The sequence below is a fragment of the Sylvia atricapilla genome, chromosome 1 (assembly GCF_009819655.1).
Source record: "Sylvia atricapilla isolate bSylAtr1 chromosome 1, bSylAtr1.pri, whole genome shotgun sequence".
NCBI lineage: Eukaryota > Metazoa > Chordata > Aves > Passeriformes > Sylviidae > Sylvia > Sylvia atricapilla.
In genome coordinates this window covers 88,267,366-88,291,718 of record NC_089140.1, presented here as the reverse complement: position 1 = coordinate 88,291,718, position 24,353 = coordinate 88,267,366, and the positions used below count along the sequence as shown (strand labels likewise).

At 40.4% G+C, this 24,353-nt stretch overlaps 1 protein-coding gene across 18 annotated transcripts in view; it reads right to left on the bottom strand.

Moving 5' to 3' along the window:
• LOC136366277 (poly(rC)-binding protein 3-like) overlaps positions 1-24,353 on the bottom strand; it is a 497,612-nt gene that overhangs the window by 41,288 nt on the left and 431,971 nt on the right. For all 18 annotated transcript variants that reach the window (XM_066327277.1, XM_066327274.1, XM_066327290.1 and 15 more), the window contains 4 exons: positions 19,556-19,708; positions 5,990-6,013; positions 5,859-5,891; positions 2,964-3,080 (listed from right to left, as the gene is read on the bottom strand). In XM_066327277.1, the coding sequence (XP_066183374.1) occupies positions 2,964-3,080; positions 5,859-5,891; positions 5,990-6,013; positions 19,556-19,633 (252 nt within the window). In that variant the 5' untranslated portion in view covers positions 19,634-19,708. The remainder of the gene's footprint in view (positions 1-2,963; positions 3,081-5,858; positions 5,892-5,989; positions 6,014-19,555; positions 19,709-24,353) is intronic.

The following is a 24,353-nucleotide window of genomic DNA, read 5'->3' as shown; positions in this document are numbered from 1 at the left end:
TTACTAACATAAGAAAGGCATTCTAGGACTTCCTAGACCTGCTTATCTTCAGGTATACAGCTGTAGAGTGGAAATTAAGGGTCCAAGGTCTTCATGTGGGCATGCATAAATAACACCAAAAAGATCCCTCAAAGCAGCTTTCTCACAATGCATCTTTTTTCTTCTGTTTCAACATAGCTACAATAACAAGAGCTGGAGTGAATTTTTTTAAAATGGCTGAAGAAATCACCAGCAAAAAGATATGCATGAAAAACAGTGCTTGGTAGCTAGCTCATTTGTAATTTTTGAAATAGCACTTTATTTTGCCTTCAGAGCGCTACAGTTACCTCATTTTATTGGCAGGAAGATTTATAGGAAATCTAACTGTTTATATATATTGTGTATTATATATACAATATGTATTACAAATACATATTTCTTTACTGCTGTTCTTTTAAATATACCACAAATCAATTATGTTAAAACTAAATAAAGATATTTCAGAGAAGTACTCAATCTTCAGGGAGTGCCAATACTCCTTTGCTAATGCTCACATGAAGAGCCCAGGCTACCCTCTAAAACCTTCAAGTGCAAATAAGCACAAAATCCAGCCAGATGCCTGAATTTCAGCTTTCTTTGCATATTGCTACCTGCAGCACTTTCAAAGACTATGTCGTGTTGGGTGGTGAGCTGGAGATCTTATGCTCTGCAGTGTTTGATGTTTGTATGAAAAATGCAGCATTGTTTCCACTGGGTACTCATTTTGGTGGGAACTGGCAGGGATTATCTGTGCTAATGATTCTCTCAGCATTTTACAGGATGAGGAACATGTTTTTCCTGTAGAGAGCAGAGACACTGCTCTCTCCAGGATTCTCTGGACTGAAGGGTATGGCACTGTACATCAAGTAACCTCTTAAACTAGAAGAAACAGGGATGGGTCCATGATGGGCAGGAGATTAGGAGGAGAAAGAGATAAAACAGGAGGTTTTGAAATTGGGTTAGACAGAATTACTTGTGTGGTTCTGCATGCTTAAACCTCAATATCATTAGTATTGTATTAACAACTGAAAAACCTAAAAATATAAAAAAACCCTAACAGAAACATAAAGAAAAAACTAAAAACGTAACACCCTCCCCCCAAACATTCTTATAAAATGTGCCATGCCACAAAACTAAGACATTTTATCAACATACTGAAAGTTTGGAATATCACAAAGGAACATCTGAAACCCCATGAAGGACTGAATAAATAAAAATGGGATTAACACTTGCAGTATTAAAAAAAAAGTTCATTTGTCTGGAGCCTGACAGGTGTGTTTGCCAAGACTGAAGAGGTGAAAGCACCTGAGCAGGAGCTGGGGGACACCAGGCAAAGCACGGGTGTGTGCAAAGCATTACGCTAGTAGGAGGTGAGGCACTTCCAGGAGTGGCAAGGATATGACAGCGTGGTAAGCAGGACAGGGGACTGTTAATGCTGTTAAATAAACCTTTGTGGAACTTCATTTGCAACGTGTCCACATTAACACAGACGTTTAACATAAAATGTAACTGGAAAAAGGTGGAAAGGGACTACTAGAGTCATGAGAGGGGTGGGGAATGCATCCTCTGAAAGACTGTGCTTGGATCCCTCTCTCTGGCAAAAGCAAGGGTGTGCAGGGATAAAAGCAGTTTCTAAATATATATCTAGAAAGGGAATCCTCAGGGATGGAAAGGCAAGAATTATCTAAACTAATGTCCAGTGCTGGCATAGAAACAACGCTGCATGAACTGTTCACAAATAAATTCAGGCGAGGAGCAAAAAGGTGTCTAATTATCAGAGACCTGAAGTTGTGGACCCAGTATCAGGAAATAAAAAAACCAAAAACAACTAGGTTTTGATCATGCTGTGAAGTTGCAAGTTCAAGACATACAGTTGATTCTAGAAGACAACTGCATCTGGTGACTTATGAGCTCTCTTCTAGTCATGCTGCTCTAAAGTTGAACAATTGCCATGTGTAAGTAAAGGTACATGCTGACAATTCTCATCAGTCCCACCATGTCTCTGTGCTGTGAGGAGATGTGGAGAGTAACCTTGCTGACTTAGAGAAATAAGAACTCTTAAGAAAGGGATTAACATCCCTCTAGTTTGGTCCATTCTGGAGAGACTCTGCCGTTTGCTTCTGCTGCAGGTGACTCAGTCTATCTGTCTGCAAGCTCTTCCTTTAGGAGAAGGCGGGCTGCTTCCTGCAGGGGCATCTGCCCCTCCAGAGAGGACAGAAGAGTTGCTTGGACTAGACATATGATTTTCAAAAGTAGAGGGAATTAAATCCTCTCCAGAGTGGCGAGGGTTCACGTTATGTACACTGCTGCCTTTTCTGTGAAGTTCTCCATTAAAATGGTGACCATATCTAATTGCAGCTGGTTGATGAAACTGAAGGAAATCTCAGCAATTTAGATACATATCTGCACAGAACACTTAGTCTACAGTGAATTGTGCTCCTACCTTACTTACTCTGAGTGCCTTTATTTGGTTTTAAAAGACAAGGCTTAAATGTGGCAATTGGTAATCATATAGTTTGTTTTTACAATAAAAAATTTCTAGTAAAATGAGCTATATATTCATTTTGATATATATAACGTTTACATAAATACCAACTGGATTCATACAAAAACTGAGTTAAAAGTTAGGCAATTATTCTTTTCAAATCAAACCCACAATGGGAATAGAATTTTTCCAAGACATTTTTCCTACTATTAGCACTGATTAATAGAAGCAATTGCTTTTCCCTGAAGCCTCCAAAAAGCAAAAGAAATGATCAAACATCTTGTAAATTGACCCATTATTTTTCTTCAGCATTGCTGCCAAAAGCATTTATAAAAATATAACCACTTTCATTGCTATTAAATAGAACATTAAACAAATCCTATTTAACATTAAAGCAAACATGAGAAAATTCAAAGTGTTTGTATTTCAGCTTGAAGAGAGAAAAAAATTATTTGCTTACCTCTTCAAATTTTAGTGCAATCATAGAAAAAGCTTTAAAAATTGCATCTGTTGGGCCTGTTATTGTCACAATTCTCTCTGGACAAGTGCCTTCTGAAATATTGATTCGAGCACCACTCTGTCAAAAGGAAGAAATATTTTCAAAGTTATACTTCCCAGGGAGCAAACTAAGGAGGATTAGGGATATAGTTGGAGAAGGAATACCTTGAGGCATCTAATTCCCTCCCCTACAACTGCAGCCCCAACATCATATAATTTCAGCATAAACTGATCAAATTCCAAAAATTCTTGTAACTGCGGGAAGCCGGATCCTGTCTGGATAAATACTTATGCAGCCTTCTTTGCAGTATGCAAATCGTACCTCTGTAACTCAAAGTTGCAAATAATTGCATAATCAAATCTTTTCCCTTCCTTCTTGCAGGATTAACCTTAAGTAGGACTGGAGCTGCAGAATTTAAGAGAAGGTGGTTGTCTCCAGGGAGCACCAGCATTTCCTAGGCACGATGCACCTCTCTGGTTTGGAGCCCCAAAGGTGGGGCTTGGCCTCTCTGCCTCTCTACTGGGGTCTTGCTTTGCACTGGGGAGAAGGCTCCTTGTAGATGTGCCTCATATGAAGGCAGCCAGTCAATAGGCACTGAGCATCCCTTTAAAGGAGTAGGGATAGATACAGGAAACACCAACAGTACTGTGTCCATAGGGCAAGGAGCCTGTTGGATGGAGTTAGAAAACCAGAAGGCTCGTAGAGAAGCCAGACTGGCTCTCAAGTATACTCAGTCCTCTTTATGCCACTGTGGCAGTGTAGAGTAAACATCTCAACCAGGTTGTTTTATGTATTTAGAAATTTATATATATTTTAAATAAATATTTAAGAGGATCTTTAGTGTAGGCAATGATCAAATTCAGTTCAGGTAAGAGCCACCCTATGCATTCTCTGCAGTTTCAGCCTTGGAAATGTGTAAATGCAGCCTAACAAGTCTCTGGAGCCTCAACTCACCCACAGGCACTGACCTTCTTGGGGACCAGGGCCTGAAGCAAATGTGAGACACGCTGGGTTAGTCTGGCCCTTTGCCTGCAGGGTCACCACAAAGCTGTTGATGAGCTGTGTCTCAGCCCTTATTCACACATGCTGCTAGAGACTACTACTGCAAGAGACTGTGTTTCCCCATATGACAGCACCCCCCCCACAACATGAAAAAAACCAAGGCTCAACACTACTGATAGAAAAATTTTCCTGCCACAGACCTGGGCATAGAACTGAGGGTTCTGTACTTTTCTTTAGGCCTGAAGTTGCACCTGACATTTCCTCAATGACAGAATTGTCTCTGACATTTTCCCAAAGACAGAGCTACATTTCACACCATAAAGGTGATGTGCACCCTGCCACATCTGCCAGGGAAAGTCAAAATAAAAGTTGCATTTTGCTTTTAAAGAAGTACTGAAGAAGGCAGTAATTTAAAGAGGGACCAAGTTATCATGTGGAGATACAGCCTCTTAGTCCTATGCTGATATAAAGATGCATAAAATGCCATTATTTTTAAAAAATACCCAGAAAAAATAAAGTGTCTCCTGACCAGATATACATGACAGCAGGGTTCCAGGACTGGAAGAAGAGCATTTGATATTCATCTTGAAAGACAGACCAAGGGTCATAGGTATTCTCTAAGATGTTTCACTCAGAAGTCAGGAGCACTCTCAAGTGATGGCTTCCCTTTTGTGCATATAATTTATATACAAAGGTATCTACTCATGATCATAATTAATAATTAAACTAAAATGTATTTAATCAACTGTTAAGTTTACCTAGTCCACCAGAAACATTTTTTTCTTACCTTTTTTTCTTTAAGTCTTAGCAAATGTGTGAAAATGGGTGAAAACATGTCATCAAAAAAGGAACTCAGAACTCAGTCAGCCTGACAATGAAATCCCTATTGCGTATATTTAAAGATGGATGTCTGCAATTTTCTTTACTAAAATACTTTGACATTTCCCTGCCACAGACCTTATATCAGAGTAGAAAACAACAAAGCAGCTGACATAATAATGTACTGCAGCTTTACTAGAGCCAAACTGACTTTTCTTGAGGCATCCTTTATACACTGCACTCTGAAAGTTTTAAACAGTAGGATTTGTTTTTGACTTATACTTTCAGCAGTTGCTTCAAAGCAGAAAAACTACATGGATCTCCAGGCAGGATGTGCTGCCTTGCAGGACCAGTGTGGGTCTGTAGCCTCCACCTGAGCACGCTCCTCTGAACATAGCACAACTGGCTCTGTGGCAGGGAAGGAAGCCTGCAGACACTGGGGAGGCTGAGGTTTATGCAGTGTCCTGTTGTGTCTTCAGCCTTTTCAAAGGATGCAGATGGCAGGTGTGCAGGTCTACCCTGCCCACATCCTAGTCACAGCTGCAAAATGAGGAAAAGCTAAGGCTTTGCCAAGACATGGCAGAGAAATGCTCTGGCTTATGCACGTCAGGCTCCGGCTCTGCCGAATCTCGTGTCTACCCTCAAAGTTACGTGCATCAGTCTAATGCCTGGTTTCAGATTTTTGGAAACTCTACCAGGAGGTCAAGCCTGATCATGTGCAGGACTGATGCTGGCACGTTAATGAAAGATACAGAGGGTCTGATGCATAGAACCATGCTGTGAGCTGTTCCCAAGATAAGGCAGCAGCAGGCACATCGCTATGGGAATGAAAGACTCCAGACTGCTGCAGCGATAAGGAGGTTACATTAACAGCAATGTTTAATTTAGGCCAGCATATTTATACCTCACCGCTGGCAAAGAACGGGGATGTTAAACGATCTGCCCACTTGATGGCAGCATGGGTCTGCACGTGCTGAACTCACTGTTCTCTGAGCTGGAAAGGAAGGCAAGTAAAGACATCAAAGCTTGTCTTACCTCCTCCCTCATCTTCTTCACTGTCTCACCTTTCTGTTAACGAAACATAAAAAAACCCGTTAGCCTGGGCTGAGAAAAGAGAACTGATACACAGTAGTTTGACATGAATATAAATAAAGTTATTTTCTGACCTTTCCGATAATGCTTCCAACCTCCTGGAACAGAAAAAAAAGAGACACAGTGAATGATATGATTTGTTACAGAAGAGCATTTGTGCTGTTCCTAAGCTATTTCACTATCATTTATTTCAAAGCTTCAGTGTGAAGCATAGCTCCCTTCCATTGTTGCTGTATACAAATATGCCATGTTAGATACAAAGGGACGGACTAAAAATGCAGCTTTGCATCGTGCAACAAAACCACCTTTAACAGAAACCGATCTCGCGGTTACAGTTCAATCACGCTACTATAAACAGAGACAAATCCCTATCAGGGTATGTAAAGTTAAGAAATCACAGAACTGCCCAATCTACTAGAGAAAATGAGCTGTAATACAAGCATCAAAATAATTGCTGGTTTCTCCAAGAGTAGGCATTTACCCCCCTTATGCCTTGTAATAGTGAGAGCTGAATTTCCACGCTACCAAGTGTTATTGTGTAAACACCTGGTGGCCCGTCTTAATCTCCCTATTAAGCACTTAGAGAACAATAATTGTTGATCACTTTTTAGGGATTTGGGAATTGCTACTGGGCTCCCACAATCTTCCACCAAAGGAAAGAAAATACTGAGAAGTGTGGCTGTGAACACACAGTATGGGAACAATGTGGTAGTTCTGGTAACATCCCAAGGGTTAAAAGCTTGGTGAATAAAACCAACAGGTAGCAAAAATGAAACTGTTAAGACTAAAATGAATAGTCTGGACATGTTACACAGATCATGCAGCTGTGACATCATGTGATGGAGAGACCAGCTAAAGGAAAATAAAACTCCTCTCCTGTACTAAGATTGTGAAATCTACTTCTACAGTTAAATACTGCCTCAAGTCGTTGAGCTGTCCCAAATGTATGATACACCATCTCCCCCCACCCAGTCCATACACTTCAATGTGATCCATCCTGGAACACAGACCAAAGTGTAGAATTTTTGAAACTTTTGTCCTCCAATGCTCCATCCAATGATGGGCTTGTGATAAAGTGGTACTGACTTCACTCTGCAGGAAAGAACTACCTGCAGTGACCTTGAGTTATTTTTGCCAGTTGTTTATAAGCTCATAACATGAAGCTGTGCTTGCAACTGCTCACATCCTGCTCATAAGACATGAAGACTTTTCAGTGAGAAGTTACCTGTTTCAATGAACTCTGGCATATCATTCCTTTATACTCTCTGCAAGTCTGCACACAATACCAGACTGAGGGGAACTGCCAATACACTGCTGGGCAGGCTGGAAAACTGGGCTGAGAGAAACCTCAGGGAGTAGAACAAAATCAGATGAAAAGCCCCATGTCTGCGAAGTAAAAAGTCCATGCAGCAGGACAAGCTGGACAAAAACTTGCTACCTTAAAACTGACTCTGCAGAAAAAGTCCCGAGGGTCCTAACTCAGAACTTGCACATAAATAAATGAGTACATCAGCAGTGCACCCTGATCAATCAAAGGCTGGACTGTATTAGCAGGCAGTGTAGCCAGCAGGCTAAGGCAAATAGCTCTTGTTTTCTTCTGTTTATGAGACCATGCCTGGAGGACTGTGGCCTGTTTTGGACTCCTAGTACAAGACAGACAAGGACACACTGAGGTGAATTCAATGCAGGGCCACCAAGTTGGCCAGGGGTCCAGAGCACAGGACACACAAGGAGAGGCTGACAGAACTACATGTGTTCTTAAGAAGAAAAGACTTGACAGGGGAGTCTTATTGCAGTGTACAATAAGGAAAGTAAGCTACAATACCAAATTCCTACTCAGTGTGAGGAAAAAAAAATTACCATGGGGATGGCTGGACATTGAAAGAGGCACCCAGAGAATCATCATCAGAACCCTGCCTGAGCAAGCCTGCTCCAACACAATCTGCTTTGTTGCTTCAAGTTTGCCTGCCTGTTTGCATTTTGTTCTCCCACAGCTTCAAGTAAAATATGTATATTTTTAGGATTTATATACTTTGTTTACATATTTCTCCTCTGGGAGGAGAAGGATGATTGATGATGATGTTCACTAACGAGGTCGAAGAGGTGGCTACCTGTGTAGCCAATCTTAGCCTTCTTGTAAAACTGTATGTATCTGGAGTCAGAAAAAATAAAGTAGAGAGTTTTCCTGCTTGACCTCTTGCTGCCTGCTTCGTCCTTTTGTGTCTCTAACAGTGACACTGCTTGATTCAGGAGGTCAGACTGGAGACCTTTGGGGGTCCCTTCCAGCCCTCATTGGTCTATGATTCTTCAGTCATAGCTTTATTCCCACTGAAGTCAACGCCTTATTAGCCACAAAGTTCCTCAGTCCTGTGAGCCCACTTTTCAGGTTTATTTTCAAACTGTGCTTTTCCTTTTTCCCATTTCCCTGTTATTTCTCTTCCAACTGCTCTTTGAAGATGGCATTCTGCACTCTTGTACACACTGACCTGAGAGCTGCAAATCTTCCAGTGATATCTGCTTTACAAACCTACAGTTCTGCTGGCTGATGTAGAGTAGACCTCTACGCTTCCTATAGCTGAGTGAGTGTTTTTGGCAAAGCTCCTTGTGTCCATCTGGGGCTGTGAGGTATCTGCACCTCCGTACATACAGTGCAGAGAAGCAGCTCTGTGAGAATGGCAATGAAAGGGCTCACTGCAGTTTTCTGTCTTGTAACTCAATTATTGTAATATTCTCTTAATATGCAGTTTAGGTCACACCTTTGCCTGTGGCTGAGACAGCCATACCAGCACACTGTGTAGGTTCACAAATGAGATGCAGCATTTTTGTTAGCAGTGAAACAACTCTGGGACACCCATTGCCCCAGATTTTTAAGATCTTACTATTTTTTCCATTATCATCGTAACTCTGTCAATCTGCCAGTATTTGCTCAATGGGCAATACAGGGAGCAAGGCTCTCAGTGATTACAAGCCTTGGGAATCCCCCATGTCCAGCAGTTCCTATCTGACCACTAAGCACATCTGGCACTTTTATCTTAAAAACTTCTTCCATTCTTCTCAGTTCTGGCTTTCAGAAATAATTACTTTCATAAAACAAATTCTTAGGAGGTAGAAGGACCTTTTGCTAGGGATGAGAGCATTCTGTTTCAGTTGCCATGGGCAAGCAACTATATTTCATTCCATGGTATAACTTCAGGTTTTGCATACCTGAAGTTTCATTAGACTATGTAGACCTGGACTTGAACGTTCAAGACTCTGTCAGTATAAACTTAATACAACATCTGTCCCAATCCATCTGATCATCTTGGGTCTTAATGAGAGATGCTGTTCTTTCAGAAATGGATGGATGGTCATGGGTAATAAATGGAAAAATATCTTTCTTGGAAATAGGAGAACATACTTTGATTTAGGAACAGAAAAGCAATGTATTGTTTGTAGCACTGGTAAAAAAGATAGTCCATTTCCAACAAGAAAACTAGGAGTATTTAAACAAGCAAAGGAGAGCATAAAATAAAAAGATTCTAAGCTGGCTGTTTCACTGAATTCTCTGTGAGTTTAGCTTTGGATTTCAGTGGGGACAGGAATTCTACATGACCGATCATCACCCTGTTATTTATTAAGAAAGAGTACAAGCTGCCAAAGAAATGAGTGAAAGAACTGTGTGAATACCATTGAGAAGAAAAGCATTTCAGTGAGACTGGTGACCAGTTCCTTGGAACATGCTAGCAAATGTCACTGTAATCGTATGGAGTACTTCAAATTTCCCCGTCACCAATTGGTGCCTTTACAGCTTATTCTACAAGCCAGCTTCAAAACATCCAAGCCAATGCCACTTCTCCCGCTACCCTGGGAGATGGGATTCTGCTTGATAATGTGAAATAAGGTCACAGGGGCAGAGAGAAGCACTAGATTTACATGGACATTTCAGGATTTTTTTCAGAATTTTGCTTTGTACAAATTACTGGGAAAAATAAAAATACAAAACTGTTTTAAATGGGTCACTTCTGACTTTTCTGGGCCCTTAATTTTTTCTAGGAAAGCTCCTAGAAAGTACTGGTGACAACAGATTATGTCTTTAATTATGATAAGAAACCTATTTCAGCCACAGATTAAATCAAAAGACTCTTTTCACCTCATTGTTCAAACTACTGAAGCTTCACCAAGACTTCACCAAGTCTTTAATGTTTCTTTATACAATCCAATATTTGTTTCATACTGGTTCCTATATCTCTAGGAAATAAGTTTACTGCTAAATGAAATACCTAACACCATTTTTATGACACTCAAGTTTTAGCATTATTTCTAACCAAGATTACTTCAATGGCTTTATCTTCTTTGAAAATGTTTCTAAACCTGCCAGACACCCAGTGTGCTGTAGTTAAGTGCATAAGATGTCTGTCATCTACAGTGGTTCATTACAGGTTAGGACTTCAGTGTAAGTCAGGCAACCAACCCTCACTGCAGTTCAGAGAGAGATAATGGAGGATATTTTATTCCTAAAAACAGAGGGAGTAAGTTTACTCCCAAGGGGTTTTGGCTTTTCTCATCTGCAGCAGAAGCAATCTAAAGTGACACTATAACATATGCAAAGTTTGGTGAGAGGAGTCCTACAGCTAACGTCAAGTTCAGCCTCAGTGGAGGTCAGACAAGTGTTTGATTTAGCTGCATTAGCAAATAATTGCCTATTACAATATACCAACAAGTCCTGAACTATTTGTTGTTTTACAGTGCTCAGGAATATAAGCTAGCAGTAACTATTTATCATCAATTTCAGACTGATTTATTGACTAATCATGCACATGTAAATATAGTGGAAAAAGTTACATGATAAAAAATACTGAATTTCATATAATTTCAACAGCAGATCAAAAAAGAATTGCACAAAAAGAAGTTATAAAGGGGGGAACTAAAACTCAGTGGCAGAAAGACAGGTCCAAGCCAAGCCAACTGGCAGACTGATGCCAGAGCTAAAAGTACAGCAATTTGGGTGCCTATCCTGAGATTCATCAAAGAGGCCTGAGTTCCAGATGATGCTGCATACCCAGCCCAGGTAATGCCTTCCAAAGGGCATTACCACCTGGAGATCGCATCTCAAACTAGAGAGTCCCACACTTGTGCTCAAAGAGTCGTTTTGAAAAACCTCAGGAAAATTTGAAATCTACATGCTGATTTCAGATAGCCTGAAGATAATTCTCAAGCCTGGGGGAGTGAATTGTCATTATGATTTTTAGTAGGAAGTTCCTAATCAAGTAGACAAAACAAGAGCTGAACCTCACCAACAAACCCTGGGAGACTGCCCAGCATCAGTAATATATATTGCTAACCAACCAGCCAATTCATTGCAGATAATCTGAGCAAAAAAAATGGTAAAAAGAAGGGATAATTTCCTTCACGCTGAAATGTAGCATATAATATTATTTGCACACCTTATTCAGAAGAATGTGAACACTTAATGAACACTTGGGAAGTGGTGGACCCACTAAAGAGCAGAAAGCTATTTCTGCAGATTTTGCATTGTCTGTGGTGAAGGCAAGGCAGCACCAGTAGAACAAAATGTGGCAACAAAAACGCCTGTAAGTCAAGGCTTTTGCAGGGTTCTTGATGTTAAGAATGACTAAACAAAGATATAAAACTGACTGTAGAAGAAACCTATTTCCTAATAAATTATCTGGTATGTCCTTTAAATAACAAGAGAAAGAAATCAGTCATATTAAGAAAACAAGAAGCTTAAGAAATGATAACAAACCCTGGTTTAAAGATTAACCTTTGATATGTAAACATAAAGTGTGAAATTCCATAACTTTTTCTAAGTGTGAGGTTGGTTTAATAATTACTGAGCCCTGGAAAAGAAAACAAAGACAAGTAGCTATTGTGGGACCATAGAAATGCACAGGTCTTGCTCTATTATCATGCAGCTTTTATTATCGGTGCTATGGGGCAAATGGAACAAAGATAAAGCCATGTCTAGAGATAAAGCCATGTCTAGAAGGAAAACACATTTAAGAAATAAAATAGGAATATGTGCTTTCACCTCAAAACATTGAACAAAGCACAGCCTCCATCCTAAATCCTGAAATTCCTTCAGGCAATGCTCTGATTGCACATGCTAATGTGCTTTCTATAAAGCAAGGACAAGGTAGAAACAGTAGGGCTGGAGTCTACAAACAAAACAGCTTTGAAAGGGAAAAAATAGAGCCTTCCATGGTGGGGACACACAACCCTCATGGGACAAGGAGGGGTCCTGGCAAAAGCACATGACAGCTGTGCTGATAGTGTTTTCTGGATCGAGGCCAGTTGCCTTTCTCCCATCCATAAGAAGGCATAACATAACTCAACTCTCTCTCTCCTCACCATCACCTGAGGACGAACATGCTTTTGTGGCAGATCCCAAGAACATGTTCCACAAAGACATTCTAAATACTGTGTTTGCATGGAGCATGCGGGGCATCAACATTTTTCAAAGACTGGAAGAAAAGTCAGTTTTTGGAACCATGACATAATGTGTCATCCTCAGAGAAAATATGGCTACCCTGGATAAACTGAGAATCTGATTTGTGTTTTGGGATTATGTGGGATTAGCCTCACTGACATGGGAGATCTCATGTTCTTAGGTGATGCTTCAGTAGTCACTGTCTGCTCACAGCCCTAATTTAGAAAGGCATTGCAGTCCAAAGCCTTCCTTATTGAGGAAGATCTTAGGCTAACAAATATGGTAGTGTATTAGGAAATCTACAAATAATGTTTTTTCTGATGGAGACTACAGTGTTATGCATCTTCTGCAAGTACATCTAACATTTTTTGGGCAGCTGTGCCAATGGGCATTTTTCCTTTGCTCTTTGATAGCAGATGGGTAGCCAGCTTACATTCAATTTCACACCTAAGCTTCCAGCCTTCCCTGCCAAAACCAACCCAAAAACCAGTTGTCCCTGTGCTTGTCTCAGCGCCTGTGATGCTGAAGCAGCAGCACTGAGTAGGGCATCTGCCTTCTGCAATCTCAGTTCCTTACAGTCATGGACCAATGAGGAGAGTTTGTTTGGTAAAAGTGGCAACATCCAGCTGTGGAGATTATTTTTGGGAGCAGAGAGTGCCCAGGGGCTGGGGGAACTCTCTTTCTTCCTTTCTGCTGATTTTTGAGGCTAGTGAGGGCATTTTGGCTGCTCCTACAAAAATACTGAGAAGACATCCATCTTGTGTTGTGCATCTACATGCAGAGTTTTGTTCCATGACCAGGGCTCTCAGGTATCACAGTAATGCAAGCAAACAAAACAGGAACTATAATAGCAATAGACAGGACAGTCAATCCTCATAATACCCTGACAGTGTTTGTGGAAACTGGAAAGAACAGAACAAACATTGGCTTGACTGACATTTTATGGCTTGGATGTTAATACTGACAAAGTGATCCTTAAAGTTACTTTGTTGCATTCTGTATTTTGGTAAGAAAGAAAAAACAAAACAGAACAAAATAAAAACAAAAAACCAAAAAAACAAAAACAAACAAAAAAACCCAAAACAAAACAAAAAAAAAACCCACCAAAAAAACCCCCCAAAAACCCCCAAAAAACCAAAAAACCCAAAAAAACAAACAAACAAAAAAAAAACCAAGGAAAAAGAGAAAGCCATTACCTTTAAGATGGGGAAAATTGCTTTACAGTCTTTCAGGGAGGCAATTAAGCCGGCACCAAAAAAGTGGCCACTAAAAGAAATCCTTGGTGCTAAAATGGTACTATCTGCACTAATGAAAAAGCCAATTTTTCTTAATGATTTTATTCTGTATTTGAGCTGTTAAGTGTAAGCCATCACTTTATGAGTCTCAATTTTCTTTCTTGTAAAAATTCTGTATATAGCACCACAAAGTAATCATGAACATGTCTGAAAGTCACCACTGAACCTGGATGTAAGTCACTGTAACCAGTACTTCCAGTGCCACAAGTCACCCACTGATCCTGCTGAATATAATTTCTCAGATATCCTGAGTTCCTCAGGGAATGTAAAATTAAGCTGTAAGTACTGGAAGTTTAGTGCCTGAAAACTAAGGCACTCACAGGGTTTTGTCCAAACCAATCATTTGACAGCAGGTACATCCTTCTGATTCACTGCTGCTGAATGAGAAATGTATCATTGAACAAACAGTATCAGGGAAAGAAAAGCTCCACTCAGTCATCATATCTTCCCTCCATCAATGCAGATTATACAATCTAATAGTACATGTGCTACTCTTGACTGGACATGTTTAAAATTTACATAGGAGACTTACAGAACATAACAAAAATATCAATACCAGATTTTTTTTCCTTGGGATTCCCTTATTAAATTTATTCTCAAAATAGTATTTTATACCATTATTTCCAGCCACAAGCACTTGCAGCATTCAAAATAACTACACTCCATAACATTTGCATTTATTCTCTCCTTGTATTTATCAGAATGTTTCAAGAAAGCTAGACACAGTCTCCTCAGTCTCCTAAAACTTTTATTATTTTCTGGTGAATTCCCCCTCTGTCAGTCTTCACCATCACTCACACACGTGGCACCTGCTGCTGAGCACAGAACTGCAGGTGTGATTCTGCCAGAACAGTAAGGTAATTACCTTCTCTTTGCCCCATGATGTACCAACACCATACATCCAAAATTGCACACGCTTTTGCTGAAATAGCTTTCCTCTCCAACTTAGCATATCCCAAATGTGCCACTCTCTAGACACTGCCACATCGGATTTTTAGCCTTATATGCTTTCCAGATTTCCCTCTGTCACTGAACATGTATCTTCTAAATTATCTTCTGCAGTTAATTGCCTCAACTCACCAATTTACACCTCTCAGTATTTAGCAAGAGTCTTACTTCCCTGCCAGTTTTTCCTTCACTCCTTCTTACTACCTGTAAATTATTTCTTTGCTCTTCCTAACCATCCAACTTCATTAATCCACTTTGGTTTTTATTGCTGAACTCCATTCTCTTTCTCTAAAAGATTCCTTAGACTCAATACATTACTATATTCTACTTTGGTTTCTAGCAGACTTCACTGCACCCAGTATGATTTCATCAATGCACATGTTCAGACAGTGCCTCTGGACACAATGCATTATTTCTCCTGCAGGTTTGTACTGGAGAGAGGAAGCAGAGATTCTTCTATGAGATGAAGGTGGATCTCATAGTGGATTTGTGACCTGCTGCCCTTTCTGTGCTGGCCCATTTGAACATTTTCTCCAGTTCCACCTCATGGACCTGGCTTTTAAATCTCCATTAAGCTGCTTTCCTGAGATTTAAGACCTTTCTACTGGCACAGTCTCTTTGCAATCCACATCTAAAATTAAACTTTAATATTGAGTCTCCAGAGTCTTAATCAGCCTGTTAACACTGGCTGTGTACAAAAACAAACTAGTCCAAAATAATGCAATCATTATCCAACATCGTCAAAATGGGTGCTTTTTCAACAGTTATCTCATTCTGGGCATGAACTGACCAAACCTAGTTCAAGACCACTGCAGATGTCAAGTGCTAATATATGTTGTCAGATACCTGTGGGCAAGGCTACAATTTTCCAGTCTTGCGACCTCATTACCTGTGGCAGTAAGCTGGGAAAAAAAAATCAGCTACAAGTCATGGGAATAGAAAATTCAGCAAAAGGTGAGCAAGGAATGGTAAGAAATATGGAGTCTATACCTATACCCGGTGACATGCAAAGAGCAAAAGAATTTTTATCTTGACAAACATTCAGAAAGGAATAAAAAGTAAAAGATACAATTCTTTTGGGGTCTGAGCATTGCCTCTCCATACAGAGGGCTCTGATGGCTGTAGGCTGTTTGCCCATGAATGCACATGCACTCCATTTGTCTTTCTTACACCCTTCAAAAATAGTGACTTGATCTGGGCAAATATTGCTATTCTTTCCTTTGCCGGAAGCAGAAATCTTGCAATCCCTGAAATACTCCAATCTTGCTCAGAAATTATACTTTTGAAATAGACAAAGCTAATAAAATACTCATATTCATTCGCATCTCTTTCCTACACAGTGGTTTTACTTATTTTACTTCAAGAAACAGCAAGAATCAGATGGAAAATACAAAAGTAGGGCACTGTAAACAGCCTCAACTCATATTCTGTTTTTCTCTACTCAAATTTATGAAACAGCTTCATTTCTTAATGTGGTGCATCTTTCTCATTAATAAAGGATGAAAATGAGTATCTGCATTATTTAACATATTCCATATATCTAACTGCAAAAGGCTCTTCAGTTTCTGACCTTTGTGGAACAGCATTCAGGTAACTCGGTCAGAAAGATGCTGAGCAACAGAAACTGCAGTGCCTGTGAAGTGCAGCCTTACAGGATGAATTCACTTTTGTCTGACTTGTCCTTAGAAACCTTCAGTGATGGATGGTGCAGCATGCTTAGGAAGCCTCCTCCCCTCCTCACACATCCTTGTAACAAGTTTTTTCCTAATCTTGCTTTTGAGATTTCCTACAAACACTAACAGTCGTTTCTCTGTGGATGCAAGGAATGCCTAAGCACTGCCCTTGCAGCACCCTCACCAACACCTGCCCTCTAATTCATCACAAGAAAATATGACAAATGTTTTGTGTCGCTCGTGATTTCTCTTCAGGGCTGTAACACCATCATAACTTTTTCACTGATGTAACATGGCACGAGATGAAAATTAGGCCTTCTATCATACATCATTACGAAATCTCTGAACTCCCAGCTCAGGAGGACACCTTTCATACCAAGCCCTGGAAACACTGAGGTTACCCTGAGGTTAAACTTGTATACCTTGCAGTCGTTGGATTTTTGCAGGGCCTGCATAAATTCTTTTTCCGATTTCACTTATAAAAATTGCTGCCCTCCCTTAAAACCATGTTTTCTGCCATGAGAATATCAAGGCTGTGCCTTGCCTTGTTGCCAGCTGGCTGCCCCAAAACCTTGCCATGCTGTGGCTGAGTGGCTGTGCTCCCTCTTCAGCCAGAGGCTGCACAAAGCCCTGCAGGAGCTCAGCTGGATGCACGGATGCTCCTTTCCCCAAAACAAGATAAAGCAAAGGTGTTGATCAGTGGTGTCCTACCTGCACTGGGAGACACTGGCCCTCGGTCTCCCAGAGCTCAGGACTCTTCCTAGTTCTTTTCCTTTCATCACTTTTTTTTTTCTTTTTCCCTACATAATTTGTTTGTTGTGATGCTTTTTTTATTCATTACCATCTTTTAGAGGTCTGTCCACTCATACCAATCCTAATTTTCTGCAGGTATAGATTTTAGCTTAATTGCCTAATTAAGATGTCCATTCTTGACTCAAAGCCTCTACAAATCACATGAAAAGTACACGCTGAAAATTTCCCAAGTCTGCAGGACTTACAGTCAAGATAAGCAAACACATTAGCACAAGCTATGGATTTCCAATCAAAATGCATGCAAACAATACAAAGGACAAAGGCCTTCCCTATGCAAAGGTAGACTGGTAATAATGGTTCAGACACAGAGAGCTAGTGGGGAGAAGTCCTCATTTTTCCATGCAATGCATTAATAAATGCCATTAAAATTATCCTTATTTAAGAATAACTGAGTTTCCTTCTGCTATTTTAAAAACTTTTTTATTTCCCCTCTTCTCTCTCAAGTTATGACCAGTTATTTACAGACCAACTTCATCTAGACAAACTGTTTTGTCTAGAAATATTAATTAGAGATCAGCAATTTCCACTGATGTCATTACAACAAATCTCAAGGAAGAGTCTAGAAATGTGTTTCTTCTTTTCCAGAGGCACATTTGCCTTCTCACATTGAGTTCATATTGATTCAGACATCCTTCATTCCTCTGTATTATTTCTAAATCACAGAAATTACATCAAAGAAACGGAAAGCATCTGACTTTTATCACCAAAATAAATTCTGATTTAATGTACTCTTTCCAATACTTAGGCACAATAGGATACATGATTAGAGCATAGTGGAGCTAACAGAATACCCTTCGTGCCTTGTTAACTGAGGATTCACGGTATAGATCCAGGTAAAATTTGAACTTTGTAGCTTTTGTGGGTTTAATTTAGACCCTTGGGGCTACATATGCATTGAAGGCTGGACACATAACATCCATTATTGTTAAAAGTGGTTGCACACACAATGATGTTTAGCAGAGAAAATGAACTTTATCTGAATTCATTTCTGATTTACAAAAAATCCCAATAATCCTAGCCCACAGTTTAAATAAAATGGCCTGAAAATGACAAATACTTGATTTTTGCTTTAAAGGCATGATTCTGAAACAAGCAGAACTGTCTGACAATGATTAAAAAAGCCCAAAACACCATCACCTAAGCACATGGGAATTTGACTGCAACCAGTAGGGCTGTTTATACCCACTGGGATAAGTATATGTTCAAATGCTTTCAAGGATTGCAACCAGAATCCAGTAGAATCAACCCTGAAGACCTAATTTTGAGCACAGACACGTGTACAGATTTTAGGTGGGTTTTATAAGAGAGAGTGATATTTAATTTGTTTGACAGATCCCTATTTAAGATGCAGATTTACACACCAGATGCCTGCCTGAAGCTGAATATTTCAGGGGGAAAAAAATCAAACAAAATGGTTAGATCATTTCTAAGAGAAAACATAATTTGATCTGACATAACCCAATTTCTGAGGTTTTTAATTTGCAAACTTAAGCTGTACCCCCTCACACTTCTCTATAAGTAAAATAGAATGGGAGATACCTTAGTGTCCTGTTTGTGCCATGGGTATATCATACGTGTGTTCATGCCATAGGCTGAAAACATCCACTACTTTAAAATGTAAAAGTATTTTAGATAGAAAATAAAATTCTAGGAATAATAAAAAAAAATATACAAATTGGATCTCCAGAATAATATGCATTATATATTCACTGTTTCCTGTTAAGGAAGAGTCTAAACCACCACCTTTATATAACATTCATTCATTAACTCTAAAAATGCCTGGAGTTGCCTGACGCAAATAATACAATCAAACCTATGAAAAGTGTTTTTTTAATTTAAAGCCCACTTTATGATCTGTCAATGTGAAATAAGCAGTGACCTGACTGTTAAGGCTGACCATATGGAATTGGCACTTTGTCTATGGCACAGATTTCCCATTATCTGCATGATTTAAGTGCTGCACTGGACAGAAAGGAAATGAGAGTCAACCTTGCAGGCCAAACCAACAGGGAGCTGGATGGATCCCCGGCATATCAGGGGGCTCACTCTGATGTGATGTTACACCATTTGCATTCAACAGAAATAGACAGTAACTCTGGCAATTATTTCACACTAGTCAACGTTCCGGTATCCTAAAAAAGCCCTGCAAAAGCCAGCAAATGCTGAGAAAGGCGTGCTGTATGCAGGTCAGCCTCCCGCAAGGGTCTGCCCAATTTGGCTCACTATCAATGGGAGAACTCCTTTTCTTTGGCCGCCGGATCTGCTCAAAACGGGTTCGTTATAGGCAGGGTTTATTTCAATGAGCTCGGGCTGCAGTGTGAACTTCAGCAGGATTCCCTGAAAGGCAGGGGGTGATTTTTTGGCCATAGCAATGGTGCTTTTGACTCAAGGTGGAGGAGGAGCAGACCCTCTGTCAGTGTTACTGCCAGACTCTGCTGGTAGCTGCACACACACTCAACACACAGGCAACAGGAAATGCTTCACCTTGCCATGCATGAGAAGGCGTATCGTAAGAGTGACATTGAGACCTCCTTCAGACACTTTTCCGTCCTTCGTGTTCATCCTGGCCTTGTATCTTCAATACTTGAAAGTAGCTTCGTTTTTCTTTTATTTTTTTCTTCTACTCACTTAATCAACCTACAGAGAGAAAGAAAAAAAGAAAAAAGTACCATTGAGTGGCTGAAGCTACTGTGAACTGAGACTACCATGTTGTACAAACCAATTAACATTCCTTCCTTTGATTTTTTGGACTACAGTTTAGTGCTGAAAAGGCTCCTTTGATTATTATCCCTCCCCATACTCTTTAGCCCTTCACCAATTACAAGACAAACTCCCTTTTGAAACCTTTAAAATTTTCTTAACTTCTTGTATTTCAAAGTTGAAAGTACAGAGCACAGCAGAGCAAAATACAATGTTTTCTTTTGAAGAGCACTTTGTTAACCTCTGCAGTGTGTATATGCTACATACATATATCTATACATGCATTTTTTTACATGTGCCTGGTGCTGTTTTCATTTCCCTCCTTATTACTACCTCTTTCTCTTTTTGTTCTTGCCGAAGAGATATTTTTGTTTTCTCTCTAGCTAGAGAGAAATTAATTCTGAGCCTAAACACTGATCCCTGCCAGCAACAGTGGATGACACATTATCAAAGACATCTGAATAACTAAGAGCCACTTGCTGTTGTAAATCTGGGCACTGTCTGACTTTGTTTTTGTCTATGAGGCCCAGAGGTGGCTCAGTCCCTCAAAGGCCAAAGCTAAGCTTCAGCCCTAAGTGGAAGGAAGATTTTTCTTAATTCCTAATGACAAATTGCAGATTTTCAGTCATTTACAAAGCCATAAATATCCTAAAATGCTAATGAAAGCTGCAAGGGCTGGCTTTGAAGGGATAAACAAGCTACATTATGAGTTTATTAATGCAAGGACATTTATCAGCACAAACAAAAATATGGGCAGGAAGGAACATTACCAAGGGCGGGCAAATTCTGTAGTAGAAAAGGCTTAGCGACTCCTTATTTAGTTTTGTCCTTTTCAGGCTTATCTTACAGTGCATAAAACCCTTATATATTATGCCTCTCAGTAACCATTCCTTTTTGTTACCCATCCTCTGTAACAACCCTATTGGTTTTGCATCTTTGGGCTTCCCAAAAATTTGCCTTGCGTTATATATAAATAGGGCACTGGCAAATGAGCACTCCTAGGGACAGCTATTTTGTGTTTTGGAATGTATACAACAGTGTTTCACTGTAGTATACAGTGTAGGCTGCTCTCCCCTGGCCAAGACTGCTCAGGTACGGGATCATTCTTCCAAAAACTCTGGAGAAAGTATCATGAGGCTGTTCCACCACTTGATTAAGCTCTATCCTAAGAGCCACTAAGTGCTTTACTACATCAAAGTGACGCCCACTTTGGCTGAACAGTCAACAGCAGTTGAGAAGTCAACAGCAATTCTGAAAGAAAGAGCATAAGAAACACGTGGAGTGATTCCTGATGGACTTACTGAGCTGCCAGCAACCAGAGATTCACGGCACCCTGGGAGACTGCCATTGGTGGACAGCTCCATGGATTTGTCTAGTGCCTTCTTGAATCCATACATCTGGTCTCCAAAAGTGGTGGTCTCACACATCTAATATTAGCGTGGAAAAACATTCTGTACTCTACGTGGCTTAAATGTGCTCAGTGAAATTTCCCCGTTACACATTTTGCCCTGCGTGTGTTCTCTGAAGACCATCACACCAAGTCACTCCTCTGAAGCTGAAACTTCTCATTTCAGCCAAGGCCAATGAGTGGCCAAGCCCCTCCTGATGTTTTTGCCCCTGGGAAATATATTGGAAGGGTTTTTTTCCAAGCCTCTGCTGGAATACTAGAGCCACAGAGAGTTCCTGTGCCTTCAGTGGCTGCAAGAATAAGTGGCAGACATGCCTAAGGAGAGATGGAAGAGTGAGAAAGAGCAGCTAAACTCCTCATTCCACCTTCTTGATTTCCCCTAACCCACCATGAACTCAGGGTATTTAATGCCATGTGCTCCACCACCCAGACCACAGCCACTGATATAAATAAATTTATTTCACATCTCTAGGCTTATCACTTACACTGTATATTCCCTATCTCATTGGAGAAAGGGAGACAAGAAGCCAGGTGCCTGCAGAAAACAGAAACAGCCTGGCCATGTCTCTGATGCACCATGAGTGCAAGAAGGCGACAGGAAAACGTTCCAAGGCAGATCTCGGGGAATGGCAGAGAAGTGTATCAGCTGTACTCAACTTGTTTAAGATTAGATCAGGACTCAGGGGAAAATCTGCAACTGGATGACCATGACAGTCCCTTCTAACAAGTTCAGAGCGTGGAGCAGAGGAGATGACTGTGGTTGTTCCCAGACTGAGAAAGGGAATGGTCTCATGCTGCTCACCTGCTCCTTGCTGAGGGAAATGTTCTGGCTTTGACAGCCCAGCATTTTTGGATCTGTCAAAGATAACCCATCCAAACCCAAAATGCCAAACAGGAACACCACTTTGGAACATAAACAGTAGCCTAGACTTTGGCATTCTGGACTGTATGGGAGCAACACTGGCCATTTGAAACCTCTAGAAACTGATGGCAGCTTTAGGGCATGCTTGGAAGATTTCAAGAACAGCTGTGTTTCAAGTAGTGATCAAAATTCAGTGATGAAGTTGTGTTTCTAATGACATGTATTCCCAAGTGAGAAAAATAATCCCAGACTAGAAACAGATTTACAGTTGACAGGGCCTTTTACTAGTGGGATGCTACAGCATCACTTTGGAAAAAAATTATGGAGAACAATCTTTACCCCAACAACAAACCAATTGTCATCCAAGCCTCACCTTTCCCAGATAAAACCTGAAAAACATCAGTAGTGAAGGCTAACACCTTTTTGGTTATTTTTAAAAACCCAGAGGTTAGAAATGAAATTCCACCACAATATTTTAAAAAACCACTGCTATCTGATTTTATGAAGGATTTTGTCACTGTCCCTCCTCCCAACAAGCTTAAACTCTGGCACTGAGAACCAGAACAGATGTCTGGGGGAGGGCTGAGAGTGTGTGTGCCTGCAAGGAGTTAGGCAGCTGTATGAGATACAAAAGGAATTAATTCAAAAAGGCAGTCTCACATACTAAGGAAGAATATTTAAAACCTGTATGTACACTATGAAGAGAGAAGACTTTTTACTATGCCAGGTCATTCACATCTGACTCAGTTGTCCTGAGAGTGCAAGTATTCTGGGCAAAACATCTACAGCTTTACAAAGTAAACCTACAGCACTGTTAGTGACCGGGGTGTTTTGGTTTTAAAGACAGATTAAAATAAAATGCATTGTTTTACTTCATTACTTTTAACTAATTAAAGCAAATTTTTCTGCAGACAACGTTGCAAACATGGTGATCTGTCTCTGTGTGTGTGCAGATGTCAGATCATGGCACAAGGAAGAGAATGGCTCCTTCCACAGAGCCTCCTACCAGACAGCAAGACATCCACGTATTTATAAATCTACTGCTGTCATATACAAATGCATCGTGAATATTTAGTCAGTAAAATAATTTCCCTCCCCTTTGCAAAGTCAGCATTTTGAACAATTTGCTATGTTCCTGCCTTGTGTGTGCCTCTCTGTGAGCAAACAGGAGGTTGAACACAGAAGGCTTTCCTTTCACAAGCTCTGTGTGGTGAAGTCCCAGGGCTACCCTGGGGGCTGGGAGAGCTGAGTCTCAGACTGAAAAAAAATATCAGCGTTTCACACTTTTCCTGATGCCAATGGAAAGTCAGGGGACTCCATGAGTGAGCAGAGAGTACTGTGCAGGGAGTCAGTGGCAGGGCTGAATATTAAGAGTGAGGGCATTTGCACTTTAGCATGCCTTCAGCAGAGAGCAACAACAGGAGGACAGCTGGACAACAACCTCTTCCGGACCTTGGGACTCTGGACCAGAATGCACAAAGTCCAAAATCTGAGGCTCTGCAGCTCTAGGCAACAAGCAAAAACCATCATGCCCACAGAACAATGGAAAGTAGCTCACATCAGATAGTTCCCAGCAAACTGCAGATCTTTGCTTTCTTTGGGGCTTTTCCATTGTCCTGTGGACATTTCCACTGCTGTTTATCATGTTAAATGCAAACAGTTTTCTTCAGATGGAAAAGGACATCCAAATGCATTTTAAAAACTACAACCCTTTTAAAACTTCAGCAAAATTGATGTGGAGTCATATGAAAATGCTTTTTATCTCTAAGTATATGTTTCTCTACGTTTTTAATATTAGCTATCCCAAGCTGGCATAAACGCACATGTCCTATACGCTCAATATTTATTACACACAATTTTTAACATGGCTTTTCTGCAATTGTGGGTAGATTAGGTGAATAAAACAACAAGAAGCTAAGTCACATGTTCGTTGGACTAGTACAAAACCCCAACACAGTTCCTTAGGGATTTTAGTGAATTAATAAAAGCTAAAGATGAACTGTACAGCTGAAGGGCAGTGTCACAACCCCCACACATGCACACACATGGAGGTCAGGAATCCTTGTGCCTGAGGGGATAGTGTGAGATGGCTGCCTGAAGCCCGAGACATGGGAAGTCAATCCCATGACCCCCTTTCTTCCTACCCCTCAGGCCTACTAATCCCCTCCAAGAAAATAAGCTGGCCATTGCAGAGAATATGGCTGCACAGTGCTTGAAGAAAGATATGAATGTCAAGGCAACCACTTCAGGCACGCAGGATAAGAAACAAGCAGGCAGGGATGACAAAGATGAATAAAATCAACACAGTACCA